General features: G+C 41.9%; 1 protein-coding gene across 3 annotated transcripts in view; it reads left to right on the forward strand.

Moving 5' to 3' along the window:
- Window positions 1–17,402, forward strand: part of pikfyve (phosphoinositide kinase, FYVE finger containing) — a 173,568-nt gene that overhangs the window by 108,135 nt on the left and 48,031 nt on the right. For all 3 annotated transcript variants that reach the window (XM_041200720.1, XM_041200722.1, XM_041200723.1), the window contains 2 exons: window positions 5,562–5,662; window positions 13,126–13,197. In XM_041200720.1, coding sequence (XP_041056654.1) covers window positions 5,562–5,662; window positions 13,126–13,197 — 173 coding nt within the window. The remainder of the gene's footprint in view (window positions 1–5,561; window positions 5,663–13,125; window positions 13,198–17,402) is intronic.

Below are 17,402 nucleotides of genomic sequence, written 5' to 3' on the forward strand. Positions count from 1 at the left end.
ATTTAGGAGAACAGTAGGCAGATACATATCATTAAGCACTGCGTAAATGGTAGAAAATGCTGCAAATACACAACAGGTTTGGCAGCATCTGTGGAGAAGAAACAGAGTTCATGCTTCTGGTTAAGGACCTTTCATCAGATTTGCCCCATTGGCACATCTTTTGGCCTTGCACCACTAACTCTTTTGTCATTCAATCTCTCCTGTCTTCCACTTTCCTTTTTTGTTCTTTCCCCCCACCTCCCCCCACCTTAAAACCTGTTACATTCCTAACGTTACCCAGTTCTGATGGAAGATCATTGACCTGGAATGTTAACTCTGTTCATAAGAACATAAGAACTAGGAGCAGAGGTAGACAATTCAGCCCCTCGAGCCTGCTCTGCCATTCAATATGATCATAGCTGATCTCATTTCGGCCTCAACTCCAATTTCCCGCCCTCTCCCCATAACCTTTCAACCCGTTACTAATTAAAAATCTGTCTATCTCCTCCTCAAATTTATTCAGCGTTCCGGCATCCACTGCACTCCAAGGTAGTGAATTCCACAGATTCACGACCCTTTGAGAAAAGTAATTCCTCCTCATCTCTGATTTAAATCTACCACCCCTTAGCCTAAAACTATGGCCTCTCATTCTAGAATGCCCCACAAGGGGAAACATCCGCTCCACGTCAACTTTGTCTATCCCCTTTAGCATCTTATATACCTCAATTAGATCTCCTCTCATCCTTCTAAACTCCAGCGAGTATAGGCCTAAATTGCTCAATCTCTCCTCATAAGACAAGCCCCGCATCTCTGGAATCAACCTAGTGAACCTCCTCTGAACCGCCTCCAATGCAACTACATCCTTCCTCAAGTAAGGGGATCAAAACTGTGCATAGTACTCCAGGTGCGGTCTCACCAATGCCTTGTACAGTTGCAACAACACTTCCCTATTTTTATACTCTCTCCCTTTAGCAATAAATGCCAAAATTCCATTTGCCTTCATTATTACCCGTTGTACCTGCATACTAGCTTTCAGTGATTCATGCATGAGGACACCCAGATCCCTCTGCACTAAAGCATTCTGAAGTTTCTCTCCATTTAAATAATAAGTCGCCTTTTTATTCTTCTGACCAAAATGGATAACCTCTCACTTATCCACATTAAACTCCATCTGCCAAATTTTGGCCCATTCACCCAACCTGTCCATATCCATTTGTAAATTTCTTATTTCTTCATTGCAACTTAATTTCCCACCTATTTTGGTGTCAACTGCAAATTTAGCTATGGGACATTCTATCCCTGAATCCAAGTCGTTAATGTAGATTGTAAATAGTTGGTGCCCAAGGACTGAACCCTGTGGCACTCCACTAGTTACAGCTTGCCATCCAGAAAAAGACTCATTTATCCCGACTCTGCTTTCTGTTGGTTAGCCAATCTTCTATCCAAGCTAATATATCATCCCAAACTCCGTGTGATCTTATCTTGTGTATTAATCTTTTGTGTGGCCCCTGATCAAAGTCCTTCTGGAAGTCCAGATATACTACTTCTAAGGGATCCCCATTATCCACTTTGCTTGTCACATCTTCAAAGAACTCTAGCAAATTAGTCAAACACAATTTACGCTTCATAAAATCATGCTGACTCTGATGGATTGCATTTTGACTTTCCAAATGCCCCATTACTACTTCCTTAATAATAGATTCCAACAATTTCCCAATGACAGACGTTAAACTAACTGGTCTATAGTTCCCTACATTCTGCCTCCACCGCCCCTCCAACTCCCCTTTTTGAATAACGGCATTATATTAACCCGTTACTAATTAAAAATCTGTCTATCTCCTCAAATTTATTCAGCGTTCCGGCATCCACTGCACTCCGAGGTAGTGAATTTCACAGATTCACGACCCTTTGAGAAAAGTAATTCCTGCGTTCCCCTCTATTAACTCCCCAGTCTCATCCTCCAAGGAACCAACATTCACTTTAGCTACTCCCTTTCCTTTTATATACTTGTAGAAGCTTTTGCTATCAGTTTTTTTACATTTTGCACTAGTTTTCTTTCATAATTTACCTTTGCTCTTTTTATTTTTTTTTTAGTAACCCTTTGTCTGTCTTTAAAAGTTTCCCAATCTTCCAGCCTGCCACTGATGTTTGCAATTTGGTATGCCTTAGTTTTTGCCTTTGTTACCTTTAACTTCCTTGCTTAGCCATGGATGCTTTTTCCCCCTCTTATCATCTTTCTTCCTCTTTGGAATATATTTTACTTGGGAGGAATTGAGTATCTCCTTAAATATCTACCACTGTCCATCAACTGTCCTACCTTGTAGTCTTCCTGCCCAGTCCACTAGGGCCAAATCTGCCCTCATGCCTATGCAGTACCTTTGTTTATTTCCAGAACACGAGTGTGGGACTCGAATTTCTCGCTCTCAAACTGAACTTGAAATTCTAGCATGCTATGATCACTCTTCTCTAGAGGATCCTTTACTATGAGATCATTAATTAATCCCACCTCATTACACAAAACCAGATCCAGAATAGCCCGCTCCCTGGCTGGTTCCATAATATATTGCTCCAAGAAACAATCTCTAATATACTCTGTGAACTCTCCCTCGAAGCTTACCCTTGCCAATTTGATTATTCCTGTCTATATGCATATTAAAATCACCCATGATTATTGCCATGCCTTTCTTACATGCTCCCAGTATTTCCTGGTTTATACTGTACCCTACTGCTGAACTACCATTTGGGGACCTATAGATTACTCCCACCAGGGACTTCTTTCCCTTGCTATTTCTTATTTCTACCCAGTCTTGCTCTGCAGTGCCTATATCATTCCTCACTATAGCACTGATCTCTTCCTTTACTAACAAAGCTACACCACCTCCTTTTCCTTCCTGCCAATCCTTCCAAAACACTGAGTACCCTTGGATATTCAACTCCCAAACCTGTTCTCCCTATAACCATGCCTCAGTAATCACCACCAGATCATACCTATTTATCTCTATTTACGCTGTTAACTCATTAGTTTTATTCCGAATGCTACGCACATTCAGATACAAAGCCTTTAAGTTTGCCCTATTGTCAATTTTCCCTACTCTTATATGATTCTTTGGTGCAATATGGCATTCATACACACTGTCCCTTCCTTTCACTTTTTGGTAGCAATCAGCCTCGTCATTCACCTGCACTCTTACCCTCTCCTTAAACTTTGATTTTTTTTATATTTCCATGCAACTGAACCCTCCCCCCTACTATTTAGTTGAAAACCCTATCTACAACCCGAGTTATGCATTCGCCAGGACACTTGTCCCAGCATCATTCAAGTGAAGCCCGTCCGAACGGAATAGCTCCCTCTTTCCCCAGTACTGGTTCCAATGTCCCATGAATTTGAACCCATTTCTCCCATACCAATCTTTGAGCCACGCATTTATCTCTTTAATCTTGTTGACCCTGTGCCAATTAGCTCGTGGCTCAGGTGGGAGGAGAAGAGAGATTAATCTGGAGATTATTATCTTTTTGGACCTGCTTTTTAATTTAAACTCTAGCTGCTTGTATTCTCTCAGCAGAATCTCTTTCCTTGTTCTACCAATATCGCTGGTACCCACGTGGACCACGACAACTGGATCTTTCCCCTCCCATTCCAAGTTCCTCTGCAGCCCAGATGAGATATCCTTAACCCTGGCACCAGGTAGGCAACAGCCTTTGGGACTCTCGATCCTGGCTACAGAAAACAGTATATATTCCCTTAACGATACTATCCCCGATTACAATTATGTTTCTCTCTTCTCCTCCCACTTGAATGGCTCCCTGTACCATGGTGCTATGGTCAGTTTGCTCATCCTCCCTACAGTCCCTGCTCTCATCCACAGAAGGAGCATGAATCTTGAAACTGTTGGATAAGAGCAAGGGCTGAGGTTCCTGCAGTGCTACTTCCTGGATCCCTCTACCTGCCTCACTCATAGACACACCCTCCTGTCCTTGACCACTGGCTGAATTTAAGGTAGTTAATCTAAGGGGTGTGACTGTCTCCTGAAACACAGCATCCAGGTAACTCTCCCCCTCCCTGATGTGTCGCAGTGTCCAATGCTCAGACTCCAGCCGGAGCTCCACGAGCAACCAACGTTTGCTACAGATGTGATTACTAGGAACCACAATGGGGTCCACCAGCTACCACATCATGCAGCTACAACACATCACCTGGCTCTGCATCTCTATTTTATTTAATTTGTTTTTCAATTGGTTTTTAAGTTTCCTACTGGTTTTTAGTTTATCAATCTGTAAACTATTTCTCCTATTTACCTTTTAATCTGAAAGTTAGTTAGAATAGAGGTTCAAAATACGCTATTTTAAATCAACTGGAACTCGCACTCTCTGCTGAGTTGAAGCTGAAGTGTTAGGCCCGAATCCTGGGCCCCCGTAGTCACCTTTAATCTGAAATCAACTTAGAATAGGTAGTGCAAACTAGCAGTTATTTATCAAGCAATGAACTTTAGGTTTTTCTGTGATGTCACTCTTTTTGTTCCTCTCTTCATAAATACTGTCTGACCCTACTGAGTATTTCCAGTATTTTCTATCTTTATTTCTTAAACTCCTCACCTGTCTCCTCCACCCTCTCCTTCAATAAGTACAAGGAGCTCATGGGCTTCTTCACTAAGATCGAGACCATCCGATCAGCAGGTTTTGCCCCTTCCTATGGCCCACAGGGTCAAACTTCCTTTGATACTTCCCTCTGCCGTAACCCTGAACTCTTATCTTTATCTAGTTTTTCATCTATCTTCTCTTGTGCTCTCTCTGGACTCATCTCCATGAGACCCACCAACTGCTTCCTCGACCCTGTTCCTGCTACCTGGGGGGGATGGTGGCATAGCGGTAATGTCACTGGCATAGTAATCCAGAGACTAAGGCTAATGCCCTGGGGACATGCATTCAGATCCCACCACAGCAGCTAGTTGAATTTGAATTCAGTTAAATAATCTGGAATATAAAGCTAGTCTCAATAATGGTGACCATGAACTATCATCAATTGTTGTAAAAACCTATCTGGTTCACTAATGCCCTTTAGGGAAGGGAATCTGCCATCCTTACCTGGTCTGGCCTCCATGTGACTCCAGACCCTCAGCATGGAAGTATAAAAACTGTCTTTGTTTCACTTGTGCATGAGGAAAGGGTGTGCTGAAAAAAATTTGAGTAACTGCAGGGATCAAAAAATTTAAAACTGACCATTCAAAATATTGCTTGCAGTCAGACTGCTTTGGGAAAAAGTATTTTTGTGATATTACTAGGATAAGCAACCATAAACTAAAGTTTTATACCCACATACAGGGGAAAGGTCAATAAGTTTTTGGTTTATATAATGACTGACCTGACACTAAAATAATGACGAATAAAAGCCTGAGAAATAAAGCCCAGGGATCCTTTGGATGAACATGTATAGTAGATCCAAAACTTGTACAAACAATGGCAAGTTATTGGTTAACCACTGGTGTGAGCTTGATACTTTTTGTATTCAGCACACAGCCATCTATAAGAATAATAGGAATTGTTGCAAGAGAAATGTGTTTGTCAGGCCTATATTTGTTTTTAAGGTGGACTGTTTGAGCCCTGCAAACCATCAGAAGCTTTGTGTTCTCTTCAGTAGTTCCTCTGTGCAGTCGAGCAATGCACCAAATCCATGCGTTAGTCCGTGGTGAGTTACTATTTTGCCTTTATTTTTGAAATCTTAAATAGCTTAATGAAACATATACTGTAAATTTGAGTTCCACATGGGTTACTTGTGTTGTGTTTTTCTCCTGCCCCCAAAGAGCAATGCTCTTTTGTTCCCCCCCTGCGCCCCCCTGCTCTCCATTTGATAGGACAGACATTTTTTTCCTAGATTTAAATTCAATTCAAATGTTGGCAATAATGTTCCAATACAGGAAAGATACATAAATTTGTTGTTGGGATCCTGATGCCTATAATTATTTGTTTTTACTTAAAAACTCAGTATGCTGCTTGCAGTGTCCTTGTATATGCAATAAGTTGTTTAATATGTATTGTGAATTAAATAACAAGGTAAGAACAAATTTTGTTGTACCTTTGTACCAGTCACATGTTTATAAACTTCAATTTTTACAAAGATGTGTGAAGGTATAATACTCATTAGCTGACATATACTTCACAAAATTAATACCTAGAAGGTGGCTGAAAATTACAATTAAAAATTAAATCCGCAAAACATTTCAGTTTTGTCATTTTGGGTGGAATTTTCCATTCCAGAGACTTGAGTGCAGTGGCGGATGGGAAACTCAGCATGATTCCCGCTGAGCGGTGGGGCGGGTCTTGCACCAGATCTTCCGCTTTTCAGATCAATAATCAGGCATCGGCAAGGAGCTTGTCAAACCTTGGGGCGGGGTGGACAGTGATTTGTCTGCCTTGCTGTTACTTCATGATTTCGAAGGCCCTGGCACCATATTTACATGGCACCCACACATATATTCCCCCTCTGCAGCCCAGGTGTCGTGTTGTTCAGGTTCTCCATGATGCCCAAAAGATTGAAACCCTCGGCTCCACAGCTCAGTGATTCTCCTCCAAGTTGTACAGGAAAGGCAGGAGGTCCTCTTTCCTCAGGATGGGAGAGGAGATCCACCAACCTGACCACGCCCACTGACTACATTAATTTCGTTTTCCAGTGCTTGGTTCATAGCCCTGGAGGCTATGGCAACGCAGGTGAATATCTAAATACTTCTTAAAGGTTACGAGAGTTGCTGACTTAACCACCATTTCATGCAGTGCGTTCCAGACTCCCACCACCCTCTGGGTGAAGAAATTTCTCCTCAACTCTGCTCTTAGCCCTCTACCTTTTACCTTAAATCTATGCCCCCTGGTTATTGATCCCTATTAAAGGAAAAAAATGCCTTCCTAGCCACCTTATCTATGTCTCTTATAATCGTATACATTTCTATCAGGTCTCCTCTCAGGTCGTATCTCTATCAGGTCCCTTATAATCGTATACATCTTTATCAGGTCCCTTCGCTGCTCCAAGGCGAACAACCCCAGCCTATCCAGTCTTTCCTCATAGCTCAGATGCTCCAGCCCAGACAGCATCCTGGTAAATCTCCTCTGCACCCTCTCCAGTGCAATCACATCCTTCCTATAATGTGGTGACCAGAACTGCATGCAGTACTCCAGTTGCGGCCTAACCAACATTTTATACAGTTCCAGCTTAACCTTCCTGCTCTTGTATTCTATGCCTCGGCTAATAAAAGCAAGCATCCAATTTGCCACCTTAATCACCTTATCTACCTGCCCTGCTACCTTCAGGGATCTGTGGATATGCACACCAATGTCCCTCTGATCTTCAGTACTTTCCAGGTCCTACCATTCTTGCCATGTTAGCCCTCCCCAAGTGCATTCCAGGTTGAATTTCATTTGCCACTGCCCTGCCCACTTGACCAGTTGATTGATATCCTCCTCTAGATTACAGCTGTCTTCCTCACTATTTAACACCCTACCAATTTTCGTGTCATCTGTGAACTTCTTGATCATACCCCCTGCATTTAAGGCCAAATCATTTATGTACACAACAACCAGCAAGGGCCCCAGCACTGAGCCCTGCGGAACCCCACTGGAAACAGACTTCCATTCACAGAAACATCCCTCTATCATCACCCTCTGCTTCCTGCCTTTCAGCCAATTTTGGGTACTGTTTCAGTACTGATTGGGCCACGTGTTTCTCAGATGCCAAGGCAATGCTGGATGTTAATTTGAGAGGCTTCCGATAAAGGCAGGGTCAGGATTGCTTGTCAATGATCACACGATGGTCCTGTTGAAGCACTCTGTGCTTACAAAGGTAACCTAACTCTCAGATTCATTTCCATGCTGTCGAGTGACAGATCACAGGTCCTGAAGAGCAATGCCATCCTGGGGCTCAGGATCAAGATGCAGCCTCACCATTAATCATGCATGAGAGGTGGCATTTGGAGAGATGCTCCTTTCTGGATTTACATTCATCCTCACATGGTCAAGTGACAACCAGTGACTGATGATATTCCTCCTTGAGCCACCTTGCTAAGTCCCTGGCATATTTCCATGAGTGCATTGATGTTTGCAGTAGCGTTTTTGCCTTTTGAAGGCTGTTATGGTCTGAAATGTTGGCACCATGGTTGAAAGAACTGCACAATATGTACCTGCTTCAGCTGAGCGCTGGTGGAGTCCTTATCCCATTACAGAACAGCCACAGGCTCCCTAGTGTGCTTAGCTTTTCAAGGATGAGGCCATTGTTATGCATGAATGTGAGTATTCATTCTGAGATTGACCTTCATTGAGGTGTTGAAGATGACGAAGAAGATCTAAATGTCTACCCTGCATCAAAGGGACAGGAGAACTGCGCTCATGTTAGCATATGTCTTCACAATATTCACCCTAGAATCTTATCACTGAGGGTCTCATGGGCACATCTTCGACGTCATGCCTCTCATGTCCTCTTCATGTGGCACGTCAGAGTACTCGTCTTCTTCGAAATCATCTCATTCCATGTCCTCCTCATCCGAGGAAAGGTGTATCTCCTCCACATTTCCATGTGGCAGCTCTAGGTTGTGTAGGGCACAGCAAACAACAATGATGCGGGATACCCTCTGTGTCAAGTACTGGCGAACCTCCTGTCTGATCAGTCCAAACATCTAAAATGCACATTCAACATGCCAATAGTCTGCTCTATTAAAGATATTGTTGCAGAATGTGCTGCATTGTATCTCTCCTCAGCGGCACTATGTGGATAACAAATGGGTATCATTAGCTTTAATACCGAAGAGCCAACCCTGAATGCGCTGAGGGCCCTCAAAGATCTGTGGCACTTGCAAGTGACTCAAAATGTAAGAGCCGTGCAAGTTCCCAGGGTACAAACATGCATTATCTGCTTTTGGTGATCACAGATTAACTTTGGAGAGTGGAATTCTTTTCTATCAATAAATCTTACTGGGTGTTGCCAGGGACCTCTTAAGGCCACATGTATGCAGTTGATGATGCCCTCTACTTGTGGGAAGCTGGAGACCACTGCAAATCTCACAGCTCTGACAGCCTGGCTTGCTTCATCCATGGTGAACTGCACATAATGGTGAACTTTATTGAAAAGGGCATCAGTCACCTCCCTTATGCTTTCATGTGTGGAGGATTGTGAGATTCTGCAGAGGTCCCCAGTGGAGCCCTGGAATGATCCACTGGCAAAAAGTTGAGTGCAGCAGTTACCTTCAGAGCAACCAGCATTGGATGACATCCCAGTCCATGCAGGGTGAGATCCTCATGAGAAGGTGGCAGATGTAATCCACAACATCCCTAGACAAGCATCTGTGGCACTGTCTTTCGCTTATGTCCATCTATGAGAGGCGTCTTCTGTAAACCTTTGGCCAAATATCTCCATGGATTTGTCCCTCCTCATCAACATCTGGGTCACCCAGGGGCACCATTGGCTCTTGTTCCTCAGGGCGACACTCTTCCCTGTGCTGTGCCAAAAGGGCAGTGAGCCCTTCTCATTCGCATCAAGCTTATCAAGAAGGCAGCATTGCCTGTAGCCTGCATTGTGCATTCCTCCTTGTCTCTGTGGACAAATAGAATAGAGACCCAAGATTGCACCATACCCTGGAATGCCTCCTTCCACCACTAAGCCAGGAAGCCAGTGTGAAGCCCTCAGCCTGCCCTCATTCCAGACATGGCATTCCCAGGCCATCCCTTGCAGCTGAAACACATCTGAAGATTCACAGGTAGCTGAACATCCCCCTGTAACATGACTGCATATTAACAAAGAGGCATTAATCAGGGTGAATACAGCCATGTGCTCTTACTGTCAACCGGGGTACTGTCAGCCTGTCTCCATTAGCCTAGACACTAGCCCAGCATTGCACTAATTTCATGCTGCAAGCGTTGTGGCCCATAAGCCATGACCATTCAAATGATAATGTGGAATCTTGTCTTGAGCATGTTGCTTATGTGACACATCCACGGCCCCTTAATTATTTGATCGTCTTCCCTTTTTACAAGCCTCTGTGATGGACATGTGAGCAATCAGACCAAACCAAATGTTGCCCCAAGCCTTAACAGATTCTTGAATGAATGCGCTTCATGAGTTAAGGTGCCAAACTTCTTCAGTTGGCATTTGACACATGTTAAGAGTTCTCAGCTGAGCCTTGATCTGCATGTCTTGAGCTGATAGTTATTAGGTATTAGTGGATGGAGGTATGTTGAAATATTCTGAAAAAACTTTTTATAAGGTGCTTATATTAAAAATATTAGTTTTGTAAAATCTAATAATTAATCATAACAGAGGCATTTAGCAACAATCCACAAATATGAAATGAGTTTGTTCAGCAAAAAATACAAGTCATATGACTGTTAAATTCCCAATTACACCTGATGGAACAAGGTGTAACTTTTGGGGGATTTTCTAACAACAATGAGAGAGTGTAAAAAAGAGAAGTTTTTGCCACATCTAATTTCAGTGATTGCTGGGTTTGTGGCCAGCTTGTGGCAGAGCAGTGAATAGAAGACTGCAATTTCAGGAGTTCGTCATTAATCTACCTATGTGTTAAACCCTGAAGTTGCAACCAGTTTCACAGGGGTAATGACTACTTATGCTGGCAGTTCTCCATCAACCCTGTCTCCCACCCCTTGCTTATATCTGTTTGGTATTAGCTCAGTGAAAAATAAACCTTGCAATAGCTTATGAGAATAATGTTTAGTGATGTGCATTTAATTATATTACCTTCAATTTAATGTAAAGAAACCAGTATGGCATGATGGAGTAGTGTAGTGACATTTTGTGCTGTATGGGGAATATATGTATGGGCATGAAATTCTAACTTATTCAATACCTTTCCTTGGCTGAGCCAGCCAAGAAGTACCAAGTAGAGGGAGAGGGATTTTTATCATTAAAGAGAAATGGGAGGAATCAACCATGCTATCCTGCAGCATTTTACCATGTTAAATACACTATATAAATGCAAGTTGTCATTTAGCAATTGCCAGAACCTTCCCCTGGAGCAGCATTAAAGAAATTCGGGATGTTTCAAGTTGCTTCAGAACAAATGAAATGTACTCATTGTGGTAATGTAGGCAAATGTGGCAGCCAATTTTTGCACAAACAGCAATGAGACAAAAGAGCACATAATCTTATTTTGTTTTGTAGTGATGCTTATTGAGGGGTAAGTATTGGCCAGAACATTGGGTAAACTTCTTTGCTGCTCTCTGAATAATGCCATGCATAAGGTTTTGATAATACTAATTTACAGGGTTTCATGTTGGCCTGAAGTAAATTTGAGTTTTATTAAACAGTTCGGTTTGAATTTCTGTTAGTGGGACAATTAACAGTTTAGGCAGTTGTTTGCAAGGAACTGGTATTGATGATTTAATTACTTTACAGGTATTGTAAAGCCTGGGCTCAAGGAATTGTATTTATTTTAATTACACTGTGCAATTGAGGGCTTCTTTGTCAGCTTTGAAGAACAAACCAAAAGAGTTTAGCTCATCGGCTTGGACTCAGTGTGCCACCTTATTTTTAAACAAAACCATATATTGTTAGGTTTAATTGATCAACCATACCTGTAAGGCAGAGCATCTGTATTAGTGGAAAACTTTTAGTTCCTGACATTATGGTAGGAAGTGTTATTAACATGTCTTCTTAATGGCTTTAGCACCTGCGGGACTTGGGTTAAAATATGTTAGTGTGAATGTTTACGATAGGTTGCGTTATTGATAAGAAGATATAACATTTTTCGTAACTGCTCTGTATCTACAAGGGTATGCCATTTGTTCACAATGGAATGTAACTCCAGGGGCCCAGGGAATAATAGATTGGAGTTTGTCTTCAGTCTACAGGACACTAGTTAGAGGTGGGGTGACATCAGATGACCTTCATCCTAAGCCAATGAAAAGAGGTAATTTGGACTATTTCCAAATAAGAGTTGAGGAACAGTCAGAAGTAGGGATAAAAGTTTGAAAATCAAAGCCTTCATTGGCTAGCTCTACTAAAGCTTCTGTTCTTCTGAGACACAGTTCAATGTAACATTACTTCAGAGCTAAGAAAGGCATCGCCTGCGCTGGCAGCACTCAAGGAACCCCGGGGCCTTGAGGGATAAGAGCTATTCATGTTGTCTTCACTGATTTTTGTTGAGTACATGGAACATCTTGCTTAATAAATTCTACTTGCCTGATAAATACTAGCTATTTGTACCTTGTTAAATCAGGCACAACTGAGGACCTCATTGTTAGAAATCAAGAATTTGGAACTTAGATATTTCAGTTAAAGGGTTTTATGCCTTAAAACCCCTGAAACTTACACATGGGACCTTTTATATCCACATGAGAAAATTGACTGGGCTTTAGCGCAATGTTTAATCTGAAAGATGTGCCTCCAACAGTGCCACACACAATTCAGTGTTGCTTTTGAGTGTTACCTTAGATAAAGTGCTGAAGACTTTGGAGTGGAGTTTGAACTTACTGACTTCTGACTCAGTTGCAAGCCCCACCATTAAGTGATGACACCAATGAATCAATGACTAAAGTGTAACTTGCCTGCTTGCATACTCAGTTTATGGGGTCAAAAAGAAGGGTTATTAATATTCTAAATGAGCAATAAAGTGAACTTGCAGATGATGGTCTTTCATAAGTTTGAGACATTTGCAGATGCTGGTAGGTTACTGTAAAACATTCAAGTTTATGAATAGCAGATGATATTGTGCCAGCTGTTTTTGATGTAAGACTTGCTTTCTATTAAGATTCTTGTGAATTCCAAATGTTATTGGATGTTCCATTAATTTTTGAGGTAGCCTTTCCAAACCCATTATTGTGTTTGACATAACATGATCCCACAGTATTGAAATATTTTAGTAAAAGCTTTCCTCATATCCCCAAGCCAAAATTTATTACAAAAACAATTTTGCCAGTAAATTATATGGAATGACTGAAATGATTCATTTACAATCATTTGTTTTAAATATAGATCCTCTGAGAAGTCATTTACTGCAACACCGTTATGAATTGCCAAACATAGAACAGTGCTTTGGATAGTTCCCATATGTATTTAAATATGTATGTGAATTACTGTTTAAAATATCCATGATTACTTCAGACTTTATTTTATCAAATATGTTTAACTATTGATTTTGGTTGTTGTGCTTTTAGGATCGTCACAATGGAATTTTATGGAAAAAATGATTTGACTTTGGGAATATTTTTGGAAAGATATTGCTTTCGGTGAGTGTGGCGGTTCTCCACTAAGTTTGCTAATTAATTTATTTTACTATATTTAACAGATCTGCAACTTTTATTCCAGACAAATAGAGCATTTTGATTATTTGTATTAAATTCAAGAAAGCATGCCCTCAGGCGCTCAAACTTAAGTGTAGCAGCAAGATTAATGTTCTTAAAATGGTGCCTGAAACTGAAATTGCATTGGCCCAGTATCCTGTCCACATGCCTCATTCCATTTTTTAAGAAAAAAGCTAACTATTACTATGCAGCATCCAGAATGCTCATCTACATACTTGTCTTCAGTGTGTCAAGTGATATTCATTAGTTTTACCATTGCTACTTTGACTTCAATAACATGGCATTGATAGTAAAAATAAATGTTGTAGGGGAGCTGTCTGACCAAAATAGGTAATAATATAGGGAAAGATCCTTTGATTTTGGCATTTATTTCAACTTAATCTGAATTTAGTACTGGACAAGGAATGTACAAAATCAATGTGCCTCACTTGTGAACGCACAGTCCAGAACTTTACCTTTGGCATGCAGGCGTGCACCTCACATGCCAGAACATAATATAATGTTGGGCATGCATCCCAACATCATCGCGCACACATGCGGCAATTAATTCAGTAGGCATGCGCCAGAGTCGGCTGTGCCAATAATTGAAAGGCCTATTAAGGCCATTAATGACCTAATTAAATTGAAATTCACGCTGCCCATCCAACCTAACGGTTAGCGGACAGGCAAAAAGACTAAGCAGCCTTTACATTTTTTTTAGGAAACCTCATCCACGGGGTTTAATACTAATTAAATAAAACCTTTATTTTGACATTAAAGACAGGTCCCATCTCATGTGACACAGGGAAATTGAAGCGCTCTTTCGCGGACATACGCAAACTGTGCACAAGGCCCGGCTCTTCCTCCTTGCCCCGCCCACAATGCTCGCGATCCATGCAGTGGACCAATTAAGGCCTGCCCGTGTGAAATTGCAATGTGGAGCTGATTGCGGGCGGAGCCAACCGCCCGGTCCCGCCGAGCCCACCCGACGAGGGCAAAATTCAGGCCACAGAGATTTACAATAAAATAGAGGGTCATACTTTTGTTACAGAATGCTGCAATCGTTACTGATGCTGAGAATGTATTTGTAGCAAACTCAAATTTATAACTGATTTCTTGCTGCCTATGTAACCCAGTTACCCTTACCTGCAGCCAAGTGAAAAGAAACCCAGCCTCAGTGTCAGACCACCTTTCCAGGTCCCATTAATAAACCATTTTTTTTGTCACCTCCAAATAGTGGGAAAGATGAAGTGGAGCAAATCTGCACAGAAATTGGAGAGATACAAAACAATTGAGTAGCAATAATGAGGGACTTCTAGGCCAGAATTTTTCCCTCGGTGGGCGGGGGTGATTATGGAGCTGACCGCTGCTCGCAATCCGCTGCTCGCAATCGGCTTCGCGCCGACTTTTTACGCGGGTGGGCCAATTAAGGCCCGCTCAGCGTAATACGTGAGCAGTAGCACGCTACCTGTGTGGGCAGGGGGAGAGTCAGGACCAGCGCACTTTTTGTGCATGCGTGCAAATGAGCATTTCAGCCTCCCTAAGGCACAGAGCTGCCTCAGGGAGATTGAAGCGGCTTGTAGAAACATATTTACAGAAATTAAAAACTTAGTGAGGCATATCCCCTCATGTGACTGTGTCACATGAGATGGGACATGTTTTTATTTTTCATATAAAATTTTTATTTAAGTGGTAAAAGCTTTAGGAAAACTCATCCCTCTCGTGGATGAGGTTTCCTAAAAAATGTGAAGGCGCTTGGCCTTTTTGTCTGCCCACAACCTTAAGGTTGGACGGGCAGCGTAAACAATAACATTAATTCATTCATTAATAGCCTTAATAGGTCTTTCAGTTATCAGTGGGGGCACGCCTGCTGAACGAAACATTGCGAGACACCATGATGCATGCCCGATGTCACTGCGTGTCATTTCACACACCCAACTGAAAAATCCTGTCCCAATTGTCTAAATATAGGCTGGGATAGCAATAATATAAAGGGCAGAGAAGGGGAAATGTTTCTGAAATGTGATCAGGAGAATTTTCTTGATTATGTTTCTGGTCCAACAAGACTGGAGGCATTGCTGGATCTGGTTCTGGGAATGGGGAAAGTCAAGTGGAACAAGTGTCAGTAAGGGAACATTTAGGGAACAGTGTATCATTATTAGGTTAGCTATGGAAAAGGATAAGGAGCAAGCTAGAGTATAAGTACTTAACTGGAGGAGATGCAATTTCAGTCGACTGTGAAAGGAACCTGTCCCAGGAAAATTGGAATCAAAGATTGTCAAATGAAACAGTAATGGAACAATGGCCTGCCTTTAAAGCGAAGATGCTTTAGGTACAATTGAGGTACATTCCCAAGAGGGAGGAAGGAAGCACAATTAAAGCCAGAGGGCCCTGGATGAAGAAATCGAGACTATAAGACATAGGAGCAGAAATTAGGCCATTTGGCCATCGAATCTGCTCCGCCATTCAATCATGGCTGATAAGTTTCTCAACCCCATTCTCCCACCTTTTCCCCGTAACCTTTGATCCCCTTATCAATCAAGAACCTATCTATCTCGGTCCTAAGTACACTCTTTGACCTGGCCTCCACAGCCTTCCGTGGCAATGAATTCCATAGATTCACCACTCTCTGGCTAAAGAAGTTTCTCCTCATCTCTGTTCTAAAAGGTCTTCCCTTTACTCTGAGGCTGTGCCCTCGGGTCCTAGTCTCTCCTACTAATGGAAATTAATGGAGAGAGAGTAAGATGAAGCAGAAAAAGGGTGTGTATGGCCGGTGTGAGGTTAATAATGCAAGTGAGAACTAAGCTGAATTTTGAAAGTTCAAAGGTAAAGTGAAAAATGAAATGGGAGACAGAGAAAGTATGAGAAGAGACTGGCAGTTAGCATGAAAAAGAATCTAAAAAGTCTTCCATAGATATATAAATAGCAAAAGGTAATAAGAGAAGGGGTGAAGCGAATTAGGGCTCTAAAAGAGGATTTATGCATGGAGGAGTGGCATGGCTGAAGTACTAAGTGAGTACTTTGCATCTGTCTTTGCCAAGGAAGAAGATGCCAAGATCATCACGAGAGGAGGTTGTTGAAACACAGGACAGGCTAAACATTGATAAAAAGCAGTATTAGAAAGGCTGGCTGTACTTAAAGTTGATGTCACCAGGACTAGATGGGATGTATCAGAGGAATATAAGGGATGTAAAGGTGGAAATTGGGGGTGGGGGGGTGCGGTGGGGGGCACTGGCCATGATATTCCAATCCTCTTTAGTTGCATGGAGGCTGCCAGAGGATTGGAGAATTGCAAATGTTGCACCCTTGTTCAAAAAGGGGTGCAAGGATAAACCTAGCAACCACAGACCAATCAGTTTAACCTTGACAGGGCGAAAGCTTTCAGAAAGGACAATTCAGGACAAAATTAACAGTCATTTGGACAGATGTAGATTACTTAAGGAAAGCCAGCCCAAATTTAATAAGGGAAAATCATGTTTACCTAACTTGGTTGAGTTCTTTGAGGCAAAAAAGAGTGTTGTTTTGCATCATGTACACAGACTTCCAAAATGTGTTGATAGAGTGTCACATAATAGGCTTTCCAGAAAAGTTGAAACCACTGGAATAAAAAGGACAGTGGCAGCATGGATGTGAGGTTGACCGAGTGACAGGAACCAAAGAGTAATGGTGAACAGTTGTTTATTGGACTGGAGGAGGTATCCAGTAGGGTTCCCTAGCAATCTGTACCAGGACCACTGCTTTTCTTTACCTATAATGATCTTAACCTGGGTGTATAGGGTAACATTTCAAAATTTGCATATGACATAGCTTGTAAGTATTGTGAACTGTCAAGAAGATGGTGATATCAAGAGGACATAGGCTGGTGGAATTGACGGACTCATGGCAGATAAAATTTAGTGCAGAGAAATGTGAAGTGATACAATTTGGTAGGAAGAATGAGGAGAAGCAATCTACAATAAAAGGTACAATTCTAAAAGACATGCAGGAACAGAGATCTGGAGCACAAATATGCACAAATTGTTGAAGGTGCAGGGCAGTTTGAGAAAGTGGTTAAAAAGGTGTACAGGTATTCCATTTTACAAATAGAGGCTTAAAGTACAAAAGCAAGGAAATTATGATGAGCCTTTATAAAACACTGGTTCAACCACGAC

Source organism: Carcharodon carcharias, chromosome 12, assembly GCF_017639515.1.
Source record: "Carcharodon carcharias isolate sCarCar2 chromosome 12, sCarCar2.pri, whole genome shotgun sequence".
Lineage (NCBI taxonomy): Eukaryota > Metazoa > Chordata > Chondrichthyes > Lamniformes > Lamnidae > Carcharodon > Carcharodon carcharias.